The 23188-nt window shown below is 42.5% G+C and overlaps 1 protein-coding gene across 2 annotated transcripts in view; it reads right to left on the bottom strand.

Moving 5' to 3' along the window:
- Nucleotides 1-23188, bottom strand: part of vps13d (vacuolar protein sorting 13 homolog D) — an 87811-nt gene that overhangs the window by 36579 nt on the left and 28044 nt on the right. For both annotated transcript variants that reach the window (XM_089003801.1, XM_089003792.1), the window contains 15 exons: nucleotides 22657-22875; nucleotides 22280-22575; nucleotides 21459-21592; nucleotides 9848-10003; nucleotides 9434-9596; nucleotides 9192-9266; nucleotides 8910-9116; nucleotides 5524-5613; nucleotides 5162-5302; nucleotides 4925-5050; nucleotides 4564-4638; nucleotides 4366-4471; nucleotides 3975-4127; nucleotides 3296-3431; nucleotides 3154-3201 (listed from right to left, as the gene is read on the bottom strand). In XM_089003801.1, coding sequence (XP_088859927.1) covers nucleotides 3154-3201; nucleotides 3296-3431; nucleotides 3975-4127; nucleotides 4366-4471; nucleotides 4564-4638; nucleotides 4925-5050; nucleotides 5162-5302; nucleotides 5524-5613; nucleotides 8910-9116; nucleotides 9192-9266; nucleotides 9434-9596; nucleotides 9848-10003; nucleotides 21459-21592; nucleotides 22280-22575; nucleotides 22657-22875 — 2125 coding nt within the window. The remainder of the gene's footprint in view (nucleotides 1-3153; nucleotides 3202-3295; nucleotides 3432-3974; nucleotides 4128-4365; nucleotides 4472-4563; nucleotides 4639-4924; nucleotides 5051-5161; nucleotides 5303-5523; nucleotides 5614-8909; nucleotides 9117-9191; nucleotides 9267-9433; nucleotides 9597-9847; nucleotides 10004-21458; nucleotides 21593-22279; nucleotides 22576-22656; nucleotides 22876-23188) is intronic.

Raw genomic sequence — 23188 nt, forward strand, 5'->3', positions numbered from 1 at the left:
GGATCCTGTAACTGGCCTGTACCATACCGGCCTGTTAGAGGAGGCAGCTTCTGAGTCCTTGGGTTCTCATCACTACTGGAAGCCGGGAGATTTTCTGGGGCTGGAGTTTCCTCGGCGGTCTCTGGGCCAGACTCCGTCTCCGGTGGTGCATTTGCTGTCCCTAGGAGGGCACAGGCTGGGGAGAGTGAATCAGAGGGGTAGGCTTGGGTATTCACTACACGCGTCTTACCTCTCCCCTTCCTAGGTAGTCGGGCCAGTCTCTCCTGTGTCTCTCTCCACAGGGGGTGAAAGGCCGGGCAATCGCGTCCAATCAGGAGGGGGACAGGGAGAGATTCAACCACACCGGCTACCGTGCGGATGATTTCCTTGGTTGTGGTCATGGTGAGTTCAGTAGTGTGGTACTCTCTGGTGTCTCCGTGGACGCAGGGGACTGGAAGGGTTTTCTCTGGAGACGAACAGGTTGGATCCACCAGCGTTTGGCGCACCAAGGTGACCAGGCTTCCGGAGTCCAGCAGGGCTTCAACATCCTGTTGATTCACCGTCACTGGACAGGTGGGGGGTCTTGTTAGTGAGCTTTCACTACCCCCCAGGAGGGAGGCATCGTGAGCAGGGTGGGCACTGGAAGAGTCAGCGGTCGGCATGGACTCTTCCGTTGGTTTTCCACACTGCCATGAGATGTGTCCCGTCTCTCCGCATCTGTAGCATCGTCTGGTTTCGGTGCCACTGGGCGTCCGCCACTACCTGGGTGGACTTCTGACACTACCTGGAGCAATCTTGGCTGTGTTGGCGGGCTTGGGCAACTTTGGGCGGGCCATTTCAGTCCGGGGTGGGGATGTGTTGCCGGTTTCCCTCTTGGTCGTTCGCAGCATCTCCGCTGTGGCCTGGTACTGCTCCACCGCTGCCACTGTTTGACACGCAGTAGTCAGCGACTGCTGACTGATTATCCTTTTTGCCTCATAGGGCAGGGCTCGTAAGTAGCGATCCACGACAATGGCCTCGACCACCTCAGCTGCCGTGCTCCTTTCCGGTTCCAGCCACTTCCGTGTGATGCGGGCCAATTCGTGCATCTGTGCCCGTGGAGGTTGGTCTGGCTGGAAAGTCCAGGTGTGGAAGCGCTGTGCCATCCCGAACTTGGTGAGCCCATGTCTGCTGAGAATTTCAGCTTTTAAATAGTCATAGTCTTCTGCTCTGTCTGCGGTCAAGTCCAGGACAGCATTCAGCGATTCCCCTGGCAGGAAGGGTGCAAGCAATCCCACCCACTGCTGCTTGGGCCACTTTTCTCGAGTGGCTGTTGCTTCAAATGTATGTAGGTACGCCTCAATATCATCCGTCACCCCCATCTTGGCTAAAAAATCCCCCGCCTTCACCCGGAGCATGTTCTTGGCGGCCATTTGTTTTTGCAAGAGCAATTCCTCTGCCTTCAGTTCATTGGCTCTCCTTTGCTCCTCCAGGAGAGCCAAATTGGCCTGATATTGGGCTTCCTGACTTGCAAGCAGGGTTTTCAAAATGTCCTCTATTTTTTTTTTTTTTGTAATTGAGGATATTTTCAATTTAGAAAAACCATAACACAAACCATCAATGTCCATGCACTTACTAACGCTTGTCCAGTGCCCGTATCCTCCACCATATGTGATATCATGAGAGGCTGGCTCTCAGCGGGACAGGACAAGAAGTGCAATGGACGACAGGTTTGGATACAAACAAAGGTTTTAATCAAAGGTTTCAGGGGGGATTCACAAGCAACAAAGGTTTGAATAGTGTCTCTTCCAATACTTAAATCAAAATAAAGTCTCTTCTGAGGCTAAAACTGAAGACGGAGTTCTTTTCCAAGAGTCTCTAGGCCTCACCCCTCTTGACGTCCTCCTCATGTAGCCTAGCCACCTTAGCAAGGTCCAAATCCAGTGTCCTGTCGTGTGGTCCCAACTGGCAATGAGTTCCACGCAGCAATCAACTTCTTCACAGAGCACAGCAATCAAGCTTGTTTTTCCCCAAGCTGCACACTCAGAGGCTCTCTGCCTTAAGAGCCTTGCCTGCCAATCCCGCCCTGATCAGCTGCAGGTGTGTGGTTTTAATTGCTGCCTTCCACCAGATGGGGCCAAGACTCTCTCTGGGTGGAGCCATCTTAGGGGGATGTATTTGCCCTCCAGGACACAGCCTCTCGTGACATCACAATATACAGTAAAGTCTTGTTATATCGATATCGGATATATCGATAGTCCTGGTTATATCGATACTATTTCTATGCACGCACGGAGAAAATTACATGCAAACAGGGTCGGATATATCGATAGTCCCGGTTATAGCGATATTTTTTCGGACTCCCTTGAATATCGATATAACGAGACTTTACTGTATATATACATACATACACACACACACACACACACACACACACACACACACACACACACACACACACACACGCACACACACACACACATACATATACATATATATATCATCTCATTTTTCGTACCGCGTATTCCTCATTAGGATCGCGGGGGTTGCTGGAGCCTATCTCAGCTGTCTTCGGGCACGAGGCGGGGGACACCCTGAATTGGTTGCCAGCCAATCGCAGGGCACACAAAGACATACAACGTCACTCTCTAATGAGGAATAAGCGTTACGGAAAATGAGATGAGATGATATATATATATATATATATATATATATAGGCGTCATTAGGTGAAAGATAATTGAGTTACTGGTAAATGTTTGAAATCTTAAATATTGTCTACTCAGATACAGATTCTGAATATAATTTATATATTGTTCTTGGAGTTCCTCTGGTTATAAAAAATCACATCAAACTGCACATTCACATAAGAGTAGTACAACCAAGCAGCTGGGGTAATTCACGGCTCAAGAGCAATTAACAACATTGGTCTGCATCAAGAAATAAGATAGAATGACATAAATGTTCTCTAAATCAGTGTTCGCACTAAAGACAACACAGTACCATTCGTTATGTCCCATATAACCTTTTCAGGATTAGCTGATGTTATTCTTTTCTTAGCATTGGTTCAATATGCCTTACAACTGTACAAAATCTAATTTTCCTTAAATAAGTTTTTTTGCACTTACAAAAAAGGTCAATTGACAAATTATAGTTTGATGATCGGTATTTTCTCGGTGACTTAACATGGGACTTACGTAGACGTGCGGATGAATTATGTTAGTCCTGCTGATAGGACTTCCAACCTGTGAAAGTGAAGCAAGTGTTGGGGTCAGGGCAAATGGAATTAATTTAAACATGAGCTGACAAAACTTGATTTTGAGGTCAATGTTTGCTTACAATGTTAGATGCATTGTTCCTGTCTGGAGCCGCATAACGGAAGAAAATTCCAACTTTGTCTACGGACACAGGCTTTACTTGCTCCCACCCACACACTCGGACAAGCAGCTGGTGCAGCTTCAGCTCATGAGTGTGCCTGCATTAGGAAGAAATTACAATTTGTAGGTTTTACAGGAGAGGCACAGACTTACCATGCAGGGCTACTACTGCAGCCTCAAGTTTTCATTAAAATTACATTGGTAACTACTATTTCAGAATCAGAATCATCTTTATTGCCAAGTATGTAGAACACACAAGGAATTTGTTTCCGGTAGAACACGCTGCACTAGTATCGTCGTCAAAAAAACTGCTAAGTGGCACTGTACAGTTCCATTTTGGCTACTGTTGAAAGAGTTCAAAGAGTTAATGGCTTGGGGGAAGAAGCTGTTTAAATGTCTGCTGGATTTGGTGCGCATGGATCGGTAGCGCCTGCCTGAGGGGAGTAGCTGGAAAAGGTGGTGGGCAGGGTGCGGAGGGTCCAGTAGGATTTTCCGCGCCCTAGTTTGGATTCTTGCAGTGTGCAAGTCCTCGAGAGTGGGTAGGGCGGTGCCAATGATTTTTTCCGTCGTCCTAACTGTCCGTTGAAACTATTTGTCTATGCAATACATATATCAGTGACAAACATTGCTCGGAAATATACCTATGGCGAAGTTTCTCTCGAGCTTCAAACTCAAACGGAATCTCCTCCCCGGGAAACACCTCTCGCCACTGACTGACATTCAGGCTATCATCATTGCCTGGACCGTGGATGTCACCAATAGAGTCTGCACTACTGCTGTGAGAAAGTGCCACTCTGAAAGAAACATTTCAAGAAGATGGACGGATGAGTGGTTATTTCATTTTCAGAATTTTTATCCCTTTCCTTCAGGTAAATCAATCGTAATCTTGAAGTAACACACTACACATGGCCATGGGCCTACATGTTAGTCCATTGGCTAAATAATCAAGATATTCTGCAGCAGGTAGCTTTGATTTGGACACATTTGAGTACATTATGACAATCGACTGTATGGGTGCATGGAAATAGGCACCTTGTAGGGGTTGTAGTCAGAGTGGCAAACCACATTGTACATCCTGTATGGTTGCGGAGAGCATATGGCACAAACGGCTGCCTCTTCTTGGAAAGTTTTACTCCCGCTGTAAACAGAAATTGTATAAAAAAAACAAAAGACAAGAACTGCAACGGTACGTGTTGCCACAAGAGATTATCATAAAATTCTGAAATGTACCTTTGGAGTCAGGTTGCTGATCGAAACTGGTCAAGCTGGCAGTGCTCCGAGTTCGAAGGTGGCAGAGGGGAGCACCTGAGAAAATACACGTAAAACAAATCTTATCTTCATCAGGGGTCCGAGTGAACGTGCTGGGTGGGAAAAGGCTGGAATTGTTCCCAGTCAATTTTAGGACAGAGATATATAAGCATTCACACTCATATTCAAAACAATGGACAATTTGGAGCATTCAGTGATGCGAAAAAGCATTTTGGGGTGGGAATGTGATTGGAAAATCCAATTTAAACTCGCAATCTCAGAACTGCGAGGCAAAAATCCTCAACTTTTATTTTCTAATCCACTTAATTCTGTTGCAACTCACTCTGTCCAATGCTTGGTGGGTCAACAGAAGAGCCTATCCAGGACAAGGTGGGTGAAGATTGGCAGCTTTGTTCTTCCTTGTTGCAGTAGTCTGCTATCCAGGAGGTTTTTGTTGTATTGTACTGTTCTGTATCAACCAAACAATAGTTTTTCAACAAACAAACCAACAAATAAATAACACGATTCCGTAACTCAAATGGTATTTTTAAGCAATCAATAGGATGTTAGTTTGACTCACCCAATAGTACAGAGGTGATATTGACATCAAGTCGCTGCTTGGCTTTAACACCCATCTTGAGACGGGGAGGATGTAATCGGCTTGCTTCTTGCTTCTGCCAGGAAAGGATGCAGGGCCAAGGCTCGATAAATGGCTCCCAGCCTATCATACACAAAACACATGAGCCATTCAAATGTAGCATGCTATAATATATACAGAATATACACAGACTCTTTAGTGCAGTGTGCCACAAAGATGTGAAACATGAATGTTGACGACAAGACTTCACAATGCCGTTATAAAATTTGGTCTGAAATTAATTTTATTTCAAATGTTAAAAAAACATCAATCAATAAATAATGATAAATTTTCCAATGTTGTACCTGCCAGTTCTCGGTTGTAGTAGTCTCCTGCGAGACTAAAGCTGGCATTGCCTTCTTGGATGGAACCAATACGCTGCAACACGTTAAGCCCTATAATAACACACAAGTATGCAGGTGACACATTGGACTTGAACCCATAAGGTTCTAGAAATGTCACTATTCCTTTGCCTTACAACCCTGTTTTCATGAAACAAAATTATTTAATAGCGTCGCAAGAGAGCTCGAGCATATCCCATCTGATTTCAGACAGAAACTAATCAATCATAGGGTACTGGCCGAAGACAATTTTTCATCTTCCTTTCATAACTTTGCGGCTATGAAATGTAAATTTCTCCACTGCAAGACTTCTTCTTTTCCTTTCGGCTTTTCCCCTCAGGGGTCGCCACAGCGAATCAATGTCCTCCATCTATCCCGGTTTTGTGCATCCTCTTCTCTCACACCAGCTACCTTCATGTCCTCTTTGACCACATCCATAAACCTCCTCTTCGGTCTTCCTCTCGGTCTCCTGCCAGGCAGGTCAAGGCTCAGGATCATTCTCCCTATATAGTCACTCTCTCTCCTCTGGACATGTCCAAACCATCTCAGTCTGGCCTCTCTGACTTTCTCTCCAACGCCTCTAATATGAGTTGTCCTTCTAATGTACTCATTCCTGATCCTATCCAACCTGGTCACTCCCAAAGAAAACCTCAACATCTTCAGCTCTGCTACCTCCAGCTCTGCTTCCTGTCTTTTCTTCAGTGGCACTGTCTCCAGTCCAAACATCATGGCTGGTCTGACCACGGTTTTATACATTTTCCTTTCATCCGAGCTGAAACCCTTCTGTCACACATCACACCTGACATTTTTCTCCAGCCGCTCCAGCCTGCCTGGACACGCTTCTTCACCTCTTTTCCACACTCTCCATTGCTCTGGACAGTTGACCCAAAGTACAGTAAAGTCTCGTTATATCGATATCGGATATATCGATAGTCCCGGTTATATCGATACTATTTCTATGCAGGCACGGAGAAAATTACATGCAAACAGGGTCGGATATATCGATAGTCCCGGTTATATCGATATTTTTTCGGACTCCCTTGAATATCGATATAACGAGACTTTACTGTACTTAAAATCCTCCACCTTCTTTATCTCTTCCCCCTGTAGCATCACTCTTGCACTTGGATCCCTCTCATTCACACACATATATTCCGTCTTGCTTCGACTGATCTTCATTCCTCTCCTTTACAGGGCATATCTCCACATCTCTAGTTTCTCCGCCACCTGTTCCCTGTTCTCGCTACAGATCACAATGTCATCTGCAAACATCATGGTCCAAGGAGATTCTTGTCTAACATTGTCTGTCAGCCTGTCCATCACCATAGCAAACAAGAAGGGGCTCAGAGCTGACCCCAGTCCCACCCCCACCTTGAATTCCTCAGTCATACCAACAGCACACCTCACAACTGTCTTACAGTCATGATACATGTCTTGCATCGCTCTGACATACTTTTCCGTCACTCCAGACTTCCTCATGCAATGCCACAGCTCTTCTCTGGGCACCCGGTCATACGCTTTCTCTAGATCTACAAAGACACAATGCAATTCCTTCTGACCTTCTCTGTACTTCTCAATCAGCATTCTTAAAGCAAACATTGCACCTGTCGTACTCTTTTTTTTTTTGGCATGAAGCCATACTGCTGCTCACAAATGTTCACTTCTGCTCTTAGTCTAACTTCAACTACTCTTTCCCAGAGTTCCATTGTATGGCTCATCAACTTTATTCGTTACCGTCTTTGTCTCTCTGTCTCGCCAGCCTGTAAAGATCAGTCTCACCTTCCTTGCTGTCCAACCGAGCATACAAGTAATCATAGGCCTCTTGTTTGGCCTTTGCCACCTTTACTTTAACCGTGCGCTGCATCTCCTTGTACTGCTGTCTACTCTCGTCCGTCCTCTCAGTGTCCCACTTCTTTGCTAACCTCTTTCTCTGTATACACTCATGCACCTCCCCATTCCACCACCAAGTCTCCTTATCTACCTTTCTTCCACTCGATACACCAACTACTTTCCGACCTGTGTCTCTGATTATGTTCGCTGTAGTTTGCCAGTCATCTGGAAGGACCTCTTGCCCACCCAGTGCTTGTCTTACCTCCTTCCTAAATGTCATGCAACACTCTTCCTTTTTCAACTTCCACCATTTTGTCCTCACTTCAGCCTTTGGTTTCTTCATCTTCCTCACTGCCAGCATCATCCTACACACCACCAACCCATGCTGTCTGGCTACACTCTCACCAACCACTACTTTGCAGTAATTTCCTTTAGATGGCGCCGTTGACACAAAATGTAGTCTACCTGTGTACTTCTGCCTCCACTATTATAGGTCACCCTATGTTCCTGTCTCTTCTGAAAGAAAGTATTCACAATAGCCATTTTCATTCTCTTAGCAAAGTCAACCACCATCTGTCCTTCAGCGTTCCTCATCTGGAGTCCAAACCTGCCCATCACCTCCTCATCATCTTTGTTTCCTGCACCAACATGTCCATTGAAGTCTCCACCAATTACAACACTCTCACTTCTCGGGATGTTCTGTATGACTTCATCAAAGTCCAACCAAAATTTCTCCTTCTCCGCCAGCTCACATCCTACTTGTGGGGCATACCCACAAACAACATTGAACATCACCACGCCTTCAATTTCTAGTTTCAGACTCATCATTCTGATACTCTTTTTACTTCTAAGACATTCCTAACAAACTCCTCTTTTAAGATAACCCCAACTCCATTTCTCTTTCTGTCTTCACCATGATAGAACAACTTGAACCCTGACCCTAAGCTTCTAGCCTTGCTCCCTTTCCACCTGGTCTCCTGGACACACAGTATGTCTACCTTCCTTCTCTGCATCATGTCAACCAGCTCGCTACCTTTACATGTCATTGTTCCTACATTCAAAGTTCCTACTCTTAGTTCTATACTCTTGGCGTTCCATTTCTCTCTTGTCCTCCGGGCACACCTCCCTCCTCTCCTTCTTCGACCAACAGTAGTCCATTTTCCACTGGCACCCTGAAGGTCAACAGTACCAATGGCGGCCGTTGTTAACCTAGGCCTCGACCGATCCGGTATGGGATTCATAGGTTTGATTTGCATATTTGTTTTGGCAATTTTTTTTTACGTCGGATGCCCTTCCTGACACAACCCTCTGTATTTATCCGGGCTTGGGGCCGACACAATAAGACACTGGCTTGTGCCCCCTTGTGGCTACATTTCTCCACTGCATGACTAATAAAGCTAAATCCAATCTAATCCAATACAATCCAATCTACAACTATTGATGATTTAGTCATAGATAAAACCAATATGGATAATTGATTACAATTCATCGGTTTTGTATCATAAGTAAATCAGACTTACTGGAGAACGTGAGCTCAGCAAGTGGTATGTCACAGTCTAAACAGTCATCTATGAAACAAATGCAGATGCTGTCTGTTTTTACTTCTATACCAGACAAAGTAGCAGTCTGGCTAGAAGAACCAGATACGGTTCTGGAACGTTCTCTGGACTGGCCTGCAATGTTCTCAGCATTCTCCAACAGCCACGTTGTAGCCAGATCCAGGTGACCTTAGAGACACAAAGTAGGTTTAATCAAAACAACACTGGAGCTACAGTAGTGAATGACTCAGAGGTCGGATTCACCTTTGCAAAGGATGAGGGCTTTTTTACAGTCCTCTTTCCTGAACCCAAGATCTTGTAAATGAATCAACTGCCCTTCTGTGGAAAATAAATACTTTTTAAATGTGGCATACTGAAAATTGTTTGGTTGAAACATTTAACCAAATGATTCATTGAGCAAAGCCATCAATAGTTGAGAAATATTATTGGAGTAACTGAAACAAAATGGAGTGAGTGAAACATTCCAGACACAGGCCTTTACATACCGATGTGGGCGAGAGTTTTCTTCTTGTAAGAGTCTTTGGGTGTATCAAGAGGCACAGTGTCACATGGCGATGGATGATTTAGAGAAGGGATGGATTTGGCAATGGCCAAGAACAGCTGTATGTCATTGTAAGATAGACGGATGTCCAAAACAGGAAAATGGATCTGCACGGTCACAGACCAGTATTTATGTTCATAGACAATTAACAGGGCCAAGTCACTGTATTTCATGTAAACACTTTCATCACATTATATTTGATGAAAATAAAGATGAACAGTTAAAAAAAAATAAGGGAAGCTTCAGTAAAAATCTGAACACAGAAAACAATACATCCCACTAAATATCTCCCACTTACTGTATTTATGATCCACAGCTTTTATTAGTACATTTGAAAAATTGATGCTAAATTCCCAACCTCCAGCAAAGGCGGGATGTCTTCCACGCTGAACGCATCAAGTAGACCAGAGCTACTTTGGTAAGTTGGGCTGCCACACAGCTCCACCTGAACATTAACTGGATCAACAATCGACAGTGCTGTCTCCTGTTCACTGCCAAGACGACATGAAAAAACCTGAGAGTGAAGGATTGGCTCAGAATTAAAACTAATAGTAGTTCGAACAACAATCAGAGTTGGAACGCCGGTACGACGCGTGAGTGCTTACGCGAGGGTGGGATGCTGAGCGGCGTACGGATGTATCGCTCGCTTCGTGACCAACTGTTGTCGCTTGCGGACGTGCTGCGTTTTGTTCTCGCGTTTAATATAGGTGTACGAAGAGTTTTAGCCCCTAATCATGCCTCCAAAGAAAGTAAGTGCTGCTACAAGTGAAAAAAGAAAAGTAGTGCGTACAACTATTGCATTTAAGAAAGAAATAATAGCAAAATATGAAGGAGGTGTGCGAGTGTCTGATCTGGCTAGGGCAGGGGTGCTCACACTTTTTTCAGCAAGGGAGCTACTTTTGAAATGACCAAGTCAAAACGATCTACTCATTATATTTATTGAGAAATATAGTGAAGATTATTGCAATTTATGTTGATGTATATCCGCATATGTTGCATAACAACATAATTATGTTAATGGTTTGCCATTACCTGAATTCACTCTGATAACTGGCAGACGAGACAACCGCACTTGAAAATGTCATAGTGAAAAAAGGCCTCCTCTCATTTCGTATGAAAGTGATACGTTTTTCCTTCTTACTCCAGCTCTCCCACTTTTTTATACTCTATCTTACGTTTAAGGGGAAAACCGAGCGAAAAATTAGGATGTAACTAACGATATCCTTGTTCACTTTGCAACGTAGGGGCGTTGTTTGACCTCACAGTGAGTCTCTCAATGAGATGTCATTTGATTGGTTCTGCGGTGTATCAATCAAATAAAGGGATGGCTGATTGGCTGACGTTTAGTTTTTTTTCTTCAAAAGAACTTCACTTGATTTGTTAAGCGTCAGTTGCTGTTAATGTCACATCACCTTGTCTTGCGCTCTACGAATAGTACCATGGAAATTGATTGGTCGATCACGATCGACGTACTGAGATATAAAGAATAAGGAGGCTGTGAAATCTAGTTCTGTGGCTATGGGAGTGAGAGCAAGTGTCATTGGATAAATCAGGGGTGGGCAAACTTTTTGACTCGCGGGCCGCATTGGGTTCTAAAATTTGACAGAGGGGCCGGGCCAGGAGCATTTGGAGGGAGTGTTTGGGCCGGAAATACTAAATCCAAAGCATTAAAGGACAACCGACGCCTCCGTACAAGTTATGTCCATAACTTATAAAATCATTTCAAATGACTTTGACTGAGTGTATTTTACAAAGATTCCACAGCATATAGCTTTAGTTTACGTTCTAAGACTTGAATTGAATATTCATGAAGTCTTGTTTTCGAGTTGATGACGATCCCCATGTGACGTCACGTTTGGACCGCCCCTGACCGAGAAAGCGACACACATTGCATTTTGGGTACTTTGTTTGGTCTGAAAACTTCGTGTTGATCCGTGTTGATGGCGAAATTAGAAGGAAAACACATAAATAACACCATGGTGAATTGTTGTGTGTTGCACCAAGACAACTATTTGATATTCGCTGACACAAATTCCCAGCTGACAAATCAGCCCATTTCCAACGGATCTTGGGCGCAATCTTCTGCATTTTCTCGGTGCTACATTGCTGTCATTGACGACTCGAATTGATATGGGAGGACTCCTTGAATCAATTGCAAACATTTATGCTTTCCTCTTCAGAACTATTTGAATCATATTCATAACTGGATGAGTAACAAGAAAGCATCTTCTCCGAATCTGAAGCCATTGTTTTGAGTCTCGAGCAAGGCAAGACGTCTTGGCGTGACGTCACGAACAAGGGGGTGGGACCTTCTGAAACTGGCCATTTCCGGATTCATTTTGAAGTCATTTTTATTGGTGTTTTTCATTTAACTAAAAATATCAGCCTGCCTGTTTTGGGTATTTTAAATGCTATAAAACGTTTTTCTGATGTCAGTGGGAAACAAAAAAAATGCCGGTTGTCCTTTAAATGTAGTGTGTACAAACCTCATAGCACAATAAGAACACTACAACCCAATTTATTAACTGTCTTTCAAATGTGAAAAATATCCCTTTATCAGTTAATAAATTTGTCTCAAGGAATATGCAAGATATGGCGTTTACATACTATTTCGCAGATACTTGGAGGAGGAAATGGAAATAGATTAAAATAACATATGCACTGTGATTTATCAAGATTGCCCCTTTTTTTTAATAAGTTTCCATCGAAGGGGCAAAGTTAAAGAAATCAACATTTATTGAAAAATTGAATCACTTTCAACATTCAAAACATAGTTACACAACGAAATATTCAAGCTCAATAATACGTAGTTTGCCCATACCTGGGATAGATATTTTAAAGGACAACCGACGTCACTTTTTTGTTTCTTAACTGACATCAGAAAACGTTTTATAGCATCTAAAATACCCAGAACACGCAGTATGATTTTTTTTTATTCAAATGCAAAACACCAATAAAAATGACTTAAAGTGTCCAAAATCTGCAAAAAAAATTGAGCTGCGAATTGGGCATTTTCAGAAAGTCCCGCCCCCAGTTTGTGACGTCACGCCAAGACGTCCTGCATTGCTGAAAAATCAAAACAATGGCCTCAGATTCGTAGAATATGCTTTCTTGTTACACGTCCAGTTATGAATATGATTCAAATAGTTCTGAAGAGGAAAGCATACAAGTTTGCAATCGATTAAATAATTTTTTCGGTGTCATTTTGAGGCAAACGGGCGGGGGGGGGGGGGGGGGGGGGTGTCGCACCCAAAAATGGCGACCAGCTCCCTTCAGGATGTATTTATTTATTTTAATTCAAACGGCATGCAAACATACAAAGTAATAGAAACAAACAAACAACACTGCAAACAAACCACAACAAAAGTAAACAAAACCATTGGTTTTGAATAGCTCGTGGAGCTTCTAGAAGTAAATCAGAGGTGTATCTCAGCAAATCTTTCTGTATACTTTATATTTTGTAAATAGTTGGCAACATACATTAGGTGACATAATCGCATAATAGACAGTAACATACATTAGGTGACATAATCGCGTAAGAGACAGTACCTGATCGCACAGGAAAAAGAGTTCCTGACTGATAATCATTATACAAAAAGGAAAAGGATGAGAGAAGAAAAAAATAGAAGAGAGAGAGAGAGAGGGGGGGGGGGTGCCAGGGGTTTCAACATTTCATTGAGTCTTATCGTTGGTCTTGTTGTATATCCAAACAGCATGTCTTCGTGATGAAATATGAACGGAGAAGTGATTTTACATTTAACATATTTGACAAAGTGTTTCCAGAAGCGAGTAGTTTCGGGACAAGCCCAGAAGAGGTGAGTTGCAGTTTCAGGCTCAGCTTCACAAAATGTACAAGATATATCCTGTAAGGACCGTATCTTATGTTTAATAGGATAGCACCGGTGCAAAAGTTTGTAGGTTATTTCTCTTTGTTTGTTTGTGATGAAAAATTTATATGGGGGGGTCCAAACCTTTTCCCATGGGATATTTGGGACATACGTTCTCCAGTGATGAACAACGTAGGGAACCGTCACAAAAGATTTTTGAAACAAATGTCGAATTGCACGGTTCCGATTTCGAGCAATTGATGAGAAACAGAGTTTCCCCAGGGCAGTTTCTGTCACTGGAATTGGCGGTGGTCTGTCGGGAGTAGCGGAGTGACCCTTGAACAGGCTTATGATACCACTTGGGATGGCATCCATAACGATGGCAAAGTCCTTAGGGGTCACAGGGATTTGATGTGTATTGAGAAACTCAGCATAGATCATTAAATCATTGTTTGTATTAAAAAGTTGCTTTACATAAATGATACCCAAGTCAATCCATCTCGACAAAAACAGTGATTTGTTTTTGTACAAAATATGACAGTTATTCCAGATCATGCATGAATGTGGAGAGAAAGCATGGTTATACATTAGGCACCAGGCTAATAAAACTTGTTTATGGAATTTTGATAGGTTAACAGTCAATTTTTCAACCTTATAATTACATTTCAGCAAGAAAGACAGACCACCAAGTCAGGAAAACATGGATTTTGGAATGAAATTCCAGATTGCATCAGGGCTACACAGATAATTACGCAGCCAGTTAATCTTAAACGTATAGTTTAGAGAAGTAAAGTCCAAAAAATTTAGGCCTCCCTCCTTTAACGTCCTGGATATGACAGAGTTTCTTATATAATGAGTTTTATTTTTCCATACAAAGTTATACATTATTTTGTCCATTGTCTTACATGTGCTTGGATCCACATTTAAAGCCATTGTAGGATATACAAACGGAGAGATTCCCTCACTTTTTGCTAGCAGTATTCTTCCGTTTAATGATAGATCCCTTTGTAACCAGTGATTAAAGCGCTTCTTGGTTTTATCAATTATTGGATAGAGGTTCAGATGGCAACACCCTTCGTCTTCTTTGGCTATGACAACACCTAGGTACGCCACTTGATTTTTTTACAGGTATGTTGTATAGCATAGACTCATTACATGATTTCACAGCTAATAACTCACATTTATTTATATTAAGCGAGAGACTTGACACTTTGGAAAACTCTTTAACCAGAGCTATGGCCTTTGGAATTTGCTTAGAATTTTTCAGGAAGAGTGTGGTATCATCTGCCACCTGGCTAATCACAACCTGCCTGCCCGCTACTTCAATACCTTGGACCTCGCTTTCAGTGACCAACAGTGATAAGATTTGTTCTGAAAGTAAGAATAAATAGGGAGAAATAGGACAACCTTGACGGATGCCACGGGAGACGTTGAAGCGAGGAGGCGTACCATATTTAAGCAGTATTGAGGAGTTGCAGTTGGTGTACAGTGTCTTAAAAGCCTGAGTAAAGTAGTTTCCAAAACCAAACTTATTAAGTGATTGAAAAATAAAATGGTGTTCCAAAGTGTCAAAAGCTTTGTAAAAATCGATAACTAAAATAAAACTATTGTGGTTAATAAGTTCCTGATAATCAAGAATATCCAATACAAGACGAACATCATTGGCAATGTGTCTTTTACTCAAGAAGCCTGACTGTGTTTCACTAATTATATGCAGTAAGGATTTTCTAATTCGGTTTTCAAGGATGGAGGCTAAAACTTTATAGTCTGTATTTAGTAGGCAGATAGGGCGCCAGTTTTCAAGAGATGATGTGTCTTTTTTTGGTTTTGGAATGAGAGATATAAGACCTTGAGAAAGTGAACAGGGGAGGGAGCCTTTTGAGATGCTTTCAGAAAAAAAACATTGAGCAGGAAAGGAGCCAAAGGGTCAGAAAAGGTTTTATACAATTCTGAAGTAAGCCCACCGTTTCCAGGAGATATATTCATCTTGAGCTGCTTATGATGCATCCTGCACTTCAATTAGATTGATTGGTTGATCACATCGTTTTTTTCTCATTAATGCTTGTCATGATGCCAAAAGAAATGTTAAATAATTTTGTGTTTTTTGGATTTTGGATGGGAGAAAGGTACGCATTTCTCCCCATCCAAAACAGTAGAGTTGGGCGACCACTCATTAACTCTGAGAAGGTGATTGCAACCACCTGGGAATGGCCAATTGCCGCTGGGACCCGATTGGCCAGAAGCTCAGGTGAAGCACCTTTAAAGCCAGACCGAGCGAGTCACTTCGAGGAGGAAGAAGAGGGACAAAGGACAACCTGGAGAGCAGTGTTACCTGGGGTCTGCCGAAAACTGATATCAACTTCAAATAAAGAAAACTCACAATACCCTTCCTGCATCTGGCTGAGTGAACTTTTATAAACTTTCCACCTGCTTGCTGTCTCGCCGCACGACAATTGGTGGCAGTGGCGGGATCGTTTCACCCTGCATGAAGAAGGTGGGATCGTTACGCCTTGCTGTAGTGGAAAAGATAAAAGGAAGCCGAGATGGAGAAGGTGGGACGAGGAAGAGGAATTGGTGAAAGAAATCAGAACTTTCATGCAACACTCTAAAGATAGAGAGGGGGTGTTGATTGAACAAATCAACCAATTAAGAAATCAGATGCTCCACAACAAGCAAGAATGGACATTTGATTATCAATCGAGTCAACATTATCCTCAAAAAGCACTGTCACAGAAAGTTATAATCGAATGAAAGGACTTTACAGGAGGTGGATGCGCCCTGATCACCGCAGCAAGGATCAGATTGGAGAAGTCGTCATTCTGGAGCAGTATCTGAGAGTTCTTCAACCTGAGGTCCGCATCTGGGTAAAGGAGCACAAGCCTAAGACTGGAGAAGAAGCAGCGGAGTTGGCTGAGCGCTACGTAGCAGCACACCGGGAGTCGTACAGGAAAAAGGGACCATCTGCAAAGCTGAAATACGAGAGCCCTCAAACCATTCAACATGCAGACTTGGGTAAAGCTGACAATGGGGCTCAGAGACAGTCTGGAAAGTTTCAACCTAGAGGTGACTTTATTTGTTTTAATTGTCAGCAACGTGGCCACAAGGCTTCCGTGTGTCCTGTACGCCAACCCAGAGCCGTAGAATTTTGTTCAGTTCCTAAAGCTGGGCAGGAAAGCTCTCCAAATGGAAATTATTGCAAACATAGACATACAACATCTGTTACGGTAAATGGGAAAGTGGTAAAAGCACTGGCCGACACAGGCAGCAATCAAACATTAGTCAAAGGGAGTTTAGTCAGTAATGACATACTCAATTATGATCAAGTTGTAAATATCCATCCTGTGTTCTTCCATCACCGTTTGGTTTGGGGCCGCCACAAAAATGGACAAAATCCGACTTCAACGGACAGTTAGGACGGCGGAAAAAATCATTGGCACCGCCCTACCCACTCTCGAGGACTTGCACACTGCAAGAATCCAAACTAGGGCGCGGAAAATCCTACTGGACCCTCCGCACCCTGCCCACCACCTTTTCCAGCTACTCCCCTCAGGCAGGCGCTACCGATCCATGCGCACCAAATCCAGCAGACATTTAAACAGCTTCTTCCCCCAAGCCATTAACTCTTTGAACTCTTTCAAAAGTAGCCAAAATGGAACTGTATAGTGCCACTTAGCAGTTTTTTTGACGACGATACTAGTGCAGCGTGTTCTACCGGAAACAAATTCCTTGTGTGTTCTACATACTTGGCAATAAAGATGATTCTGATTCTGATATTACTTGTGTTCATGGTGACAGTCATGATTATCCCACCACCAAAATGACCTTTGCGATTGATGGCCAATCACAATACCCTTCCTGCATCTGGCTGAGTGAACTTTTATCAACTTTCCACCTGCTTGCTGTCTCGCCGCACGACAATGCTAATAGTTTTATTGGACATAATGGATTCTAAAATTGACACTGGCTCTGCTTGCATATGGTTGGAAGTACAGTAAAGTCTCGTTATATCGATATTCAAGGGAGTCCGAAAAAATATCGATATAACCGGGACTATCGATATATCCGACCCTGTTTGCATGTAATTTTCTCCGTGCGTGCATAGAAATAGTATCGATATAACCGGGACTATCGATATATCCGATATCGATATAACGAGACTTTACTGTATATAGGTTACCATAGAATTTTGAGCAGAAAGAGGAGATTTCGTGGTAGTCTGAAACAATTTTGTTATCAATTTTTAATGTGTCAATGGTTTGTTTTTTAGATTTAGATTTTTCCAAGTTAAAGAAGTACGATGACATTTTTCCTCTTCTTCCAGCCAACGCCTCCTGGATCTGATAAATGCACCCTCTGCTTTTCGTCTATATATACCATCAAGTTTATCTTGGTAGTCTGCTAACTTGGCATGATCATCCTCAAATAGGGTTGCTGATTGACTGGAAAGAGAAATCATTTGAGCACATGAATCGTCCTCTTCCGCTCTTCTGTGTTTCACTAAATTGCTGCTATATTTCCTCATGTATTTACCGATTTCGTGTTTTAGAAGTTCCCATTGGAGGCTGAAAGAGTTTTGGAGAAGGGCTGTGTCCCAATGAGACTTTATTAACCTGTTTATATTTTCCTTTACCTCATCATGGGCTAACAAACTATTGTTCAGCTTCCAACATAAAGCCTTAGGAATATTCATAACTGGTGTCAAGGTTACCTTAAGTGTGATTATTTTATGATCAGACAGTGGTGCTGGGTGGTAGTCTACTTCAACGAGGTCCGCAGAGATTGTTTTAGATATCAACCAGTAATCCAGTCTAGATTGTTTTGAAAGGTCCTTAGAGTGCCAAGTATGTTTTTAGAGAGGGAAACCTTTCTCTGATAACATCATATAGGTTGTATTTCTCCATGAAGGTGATGAGGTATAGATTAGAGACTGCTTGACTTGGTGGTGAAAGTCGATCTAGTTTGTTATTCATAACTACATTAAAATCACCACCCAGAATTAAATAGGCAGTTGGATATTTGTTCAACCAGTACTCAACTTTTTTAATCAATTTCTTCTAACAATAATATATTTTTAGGACGTGAATTGTACCCATATATATTAATCATGATAACATTTTTATCAGAGATTGCCAACATAAGTATGATATAGTGACCTTCCGGGTCATCACTGTCATGACCAATAATTTCCCCAGAGAAATTTTCTTTTAGAACTATGACACCGGCTGCTTTTTCCGACCTGTGTGCTCCCCATAGGTCTCTTCCCTATTGACTTTTCCAGAGACTGATGTCATTTGTTGTACTATGAGCTTCTTGCAAAAACAAGAAATCACACTTAAATTTTCTGAGAAACAAAAATACAGCTTTCCGTTTCAAGGTGTTCCTTAAACCCCTGGCATTTAGGGAGAGAAGGGAAAGGGACATAGGGATGAGAACAGTAAGAAATAGACAAGGAAAATAGAATAAGTGAAAAATTAAGCTAGGAAAAGTAAAATATAAAAGAAAATCCTTTTTTTAATAAGAACTAAATATAGAAAACTCAAAAAGCAATCCACGGGATCACTTCAAAAACAAAGTGCTCACGCCAAAGGTTTGGTGAAGCACAGTCTCTATTGAAAAAGAAATAGAGACTAAGGACTGCTGAATAACCAAAAGTAGATTTACATTTAAACATAATAAGCCCATAATGTATGATGCGTATCATAATGTGTAGAATATTCAATTTCCATTTCGAGAGCAACTGCTTTATTATTTATTTATTTAATATATTTTTTAATACTATTAGCTTAACAGCCTGGTAAATCAAAATTATTTACAGGTATTAGAGGATACTTAGAGGTTAAGTCAGTCAGAACCTCCTAAATATCAGGGAGGGAAAATCTCAACCCCATCCAAAAAGGCACGGCCTCCCACAAAATGGGCCTGCTTATGTTCCTTTCTGGCCTTGTCCACTTGGGGCCACAACAGACGCCTCCTCTCACGTACCTCTGGTGGGAAGTCAAGGGACAGCCGAAGACCTTTAGCCTGGAGGAAGGAGTTACCCGCTTTCGCTGCTTCTTTGTGGATCCTGAAGGCAAACTGGATCATTATAGGGTGACTCCAGGAGCTGTCTGGGCGTCTCGAGCTGAGGCGATGGATGGTGTCCACCACACCAGGGATCTTGTCCTTGGCCTCAGGCAGCACAGCCTGAAGTACTTGTATGGTCTCCTGACGGATATTCTGCTGGTTGTTTTCTTCCAATCCATGGAGCATAAGATTCCAACGTCGATGATAGGTCTCCCACTTGGAAATGCGGTTTATCATGTCTTTGTTTAAACTGCGTGGGTGAGACTCCAGTTTTCCCAATCTATCCTTTATTGCAACCGTTTCTGCGTGCATCTGGTCCAGAGAAACTTTCAAGCCATTTATTTGTTTGGTATTTTCTTTACTCTCTGCTTGTACTTTTGTAATAGTCACTGAGTTCATCTTAATCATAACCTCTAGGGCATCAGCTCTTGTGTTCATTAGTTGCCGCAGAGACTCAAATTCAGCGAGCAGAATTGCCATGAGGTCTGGGGGAACTGAAACTCGGATATTGCGAGCTATTTTGGCTGCTGGTGAAGTAGGGGAGGAACCTGTGGTAGAGGCAGCCGCAGGAGAGAGTGGAAGCAGAGGGAACAAATCTCCCACCACATTCTCATTAGAAGCCACAGTAGGTGCACGATTACCTGGGGGGTGACCCCAGGTAATCGTGCATATTAGCAACAATCATGGCGTGACTTTCTTTTGGACGACATACAGGAGGCAATGAAACAGTATTTTCACTTTCACATCCTGTAGTAGCAGCATTAAGGGGTACAGGGCTAACGTTAGCTTTGGTGTTAGCGTCTGTAGCCCTGCCTTGTCTTTTAGTCATTGTAGATCTTATCTGGTCTCAGATCAAGCAGAGACGATTAGACGTTATCTTGCAGTTGCTCACATGTATTCAGGGCTCATTTGGTGTTCAGCAGTCCTAATGAAAGGAGTCAGGAGTGCACGTCCTCCTCCGTCGCACGTCGCACACGCCAGAAACAACACACTTGCGAAGCTTCTGTATAGCAGCCCGTGAGGAATGAATCAACTCGTTTCCACAGTCTGATAAATTCCTTCCATGGAGCTTGGACACCCTCTTCTGGCGGCTTTTGGGTGCAACATCAAGGTTTTCAGACAAACAGTACAGCAAAATACATTGACGCGATGTACTGCTACAATGTGTCTTTTTGTCGGTCGGGGGGGGGGGGGGTCCTTTAGTGACGTCACGTACGGACTCGTCACCAACTCAAAAACAAGACTTTCTGAATATTCAGCGCGAGTCTTAAAATGTAAAATATAGCTATATGCGGTGGAATCTTTGTAAAATACGCTCAGTAGAAGTCATTTGAAGCCATTTTACAAATTATGGACACAACTTGTCCGGAGACGTCCGTTGTCCTTTAAGAGAAAAGAATATCCTGTAGCCGAGTCATCCGTAGCAAAGAGATTTGAACGTGTGAGCCTCCCTCAGACAGAAGAGCCCCCCTGAAGTTTTTATGGAAGGGGACTCTGCTTCCAAACAATAAATTTCCTTCCTCCGTGCACCTGCACCTTCTGCTGACCACCACAAAGGTAAAAAATCCTATTCATATTTGTTTTCTTTACGAACGTACAATTAGCCTTACGTTTATGTTATTTGTGTCTTTGCCATTTTGCTTAACATTTTCTGAGATATACATTGCTTTTTATGTGTTGCTCAGCATTTTAATGTGCAATTTCATGCATAAAATAATGTATAAAATACTGTACTAAAAGGTAAACATTCAGTGTGTTGGAACGGATTAAAACGATTTACATTATTTGTAATGGGAAAAATGGTTTCAGTGTTCGAACAAATCGCTTTTCGAACAGGGTTCGGGAACGGATTATGGTCGAGAACCGAGGTATCACTGGAGTAGGCAAGATATTTTTCTAAAACTAATAAAGAGATCTCTATGCTGGTATGTATTTCCATCAATTTGTACATTACATTCATATTGCTGCAAACTACTTTTTGTAACCTCAAAATGAAGTCAACGCTCTGTTTTCCTATATTTTCTTATATTCTGTAAGTTACATTGGACACTTTTTTTAAATCCAAGAAATAGGGCTTACCTCTATGCCGGCGAGGCTTCCAGAAAAGGGCCGATCCAAGAGCCGAGGTTTGTACGTGAGAACTGTGGTGCCTTTAAGAATGATGGCGTTTGTATCCAGGCAGCTTGAATCCTCAACAATGACAAATTCAGTACCTGATGACAGAGAGAGATTTCTTTTCCCTCCAAGATATTCCTTTTTCTCCATTCTATAATTTTGATATCCATTGTACAGTATGGTGAAATCACTCGGATCACGCATTGGGATAGTGATGAAATACAATTTTAGGCTTCATCTTTCATCTTTCCCCTTCACATTGGATTAGTGGGATTTTTTTCTAATATTTGCATAGTACATGCATGTAAATTTGACGTTTGTCTATATTAACTTTGTTCCCCTCCAACACACACAAATATATTCTGCAACAGCAGATCAAGTACCGTATTTTCCGGTCTATAAGGCGCGCCTCCAATGAATAGTGTATTTTCAAACTTTTTCCACATGCAAGGCGCACCGGACGGACCGGAAGTCGCATCTTCAATGAATGAAACATGTTCCAAATACAATTTATAAATATATCAGAGTTTTCCAAATATGAGGCACACCACATTATAAGGCACTACAGTAGAGGCTTGGGTTACACACGACTTCTTCTACAGGGGGAAATGGAGTCGTGGCTGCTAAGAGTAGTTACGAGACCTGTTGTGGCTCAATATGACTTCATATATAAGGCCTGCCAGCATATGAGGCGCAGGGTCATCTTTTGAAGAAAATCAAGGCTTTTGGGAGTGGCTTATACACCGGAAAATACAGTAGTTAATATTACTGTGTCAATGACTAACCTGTAACATTGACCTTAATCTCAAGGCAGCGATTATTGGTAACGGACACTGTAGACCTCTTGGTGACCACACCACTCTTGACCCTCTTTGGTATGACTGCCTCAGCGATGATGGAATTTGTATTTGCTTCAACGTCAGAATTGGTGTTACTTGGACACTGGAGATTCGCAGCACCTCCTGACATCTTTTTCACTGGCAGCTGCAAGAATTCTTGCACGTGCCAGAGCCAGTCAAAGATGAGAAAGACCCTTAGGTTGTTCAGGACAACGGTGAAACAAGAAGAGTCTTGTGTTGATCTGCAAACACATTGGAGAGCATTATATGTGACACAACAAAAATTTACTTCATGTCGATTTATTTAGGAGAAAATAACGTACCTGTAATGCAGTTCCAGTTGCAGAGACGCCTGGTTTGTGCCAGTTTTAGAAGGCTGGAGAATGCAGTCAAATACATTGGTGCCATCAGCACCACCAGTGCTCTTGTATTGCCCAGTGCACCGTGTGTCATAAGCCAGCAGTGAATGAGAAACGAGATTGACTGATGTGGAGCCATTGGAGAACTTCTCAAAAAGCAGCTTGGACTTCATGAAGTTAAATCTGACACACACACGCACGCGCACACACACGCACGCGCACACACACACACACACACACACACACACACACACACACACACACACACACACACACACACAAACGCACGCACGCACGCACACACAAACTAAAGATGGAATTTGAAAGGAAAAAAAGAGGAAAATGTACAGTTGAGCCCCGCTATTTGAGGGCTAGAAGGACCAAGCCAACTCACAAATAGTGAAAATCAGTGTTTGGTGAACACTTTTTTACTGTATAAAAATGCTGATAAAAATGAGATAAATTTTCAAAAAGACATGAAAGGGAATTAAAACGT

The sequence above is a fragment of the Hippocampus bargibanti genome, linkage group LG01 (genome assembly GCF_051943395.1).
Source record: "Hippocampus bargibanti isolate YZ-2025 linkage group LG01, ASM5194339v1, whole genome shotgun sequence".
Taxonomy (NCBI): Eukaryota; Metazoa; Chordata; class Actinopteri; order Syngnathiformes; family Syngnathidae; genus Hippocampus; species Hippocampus bargibanti.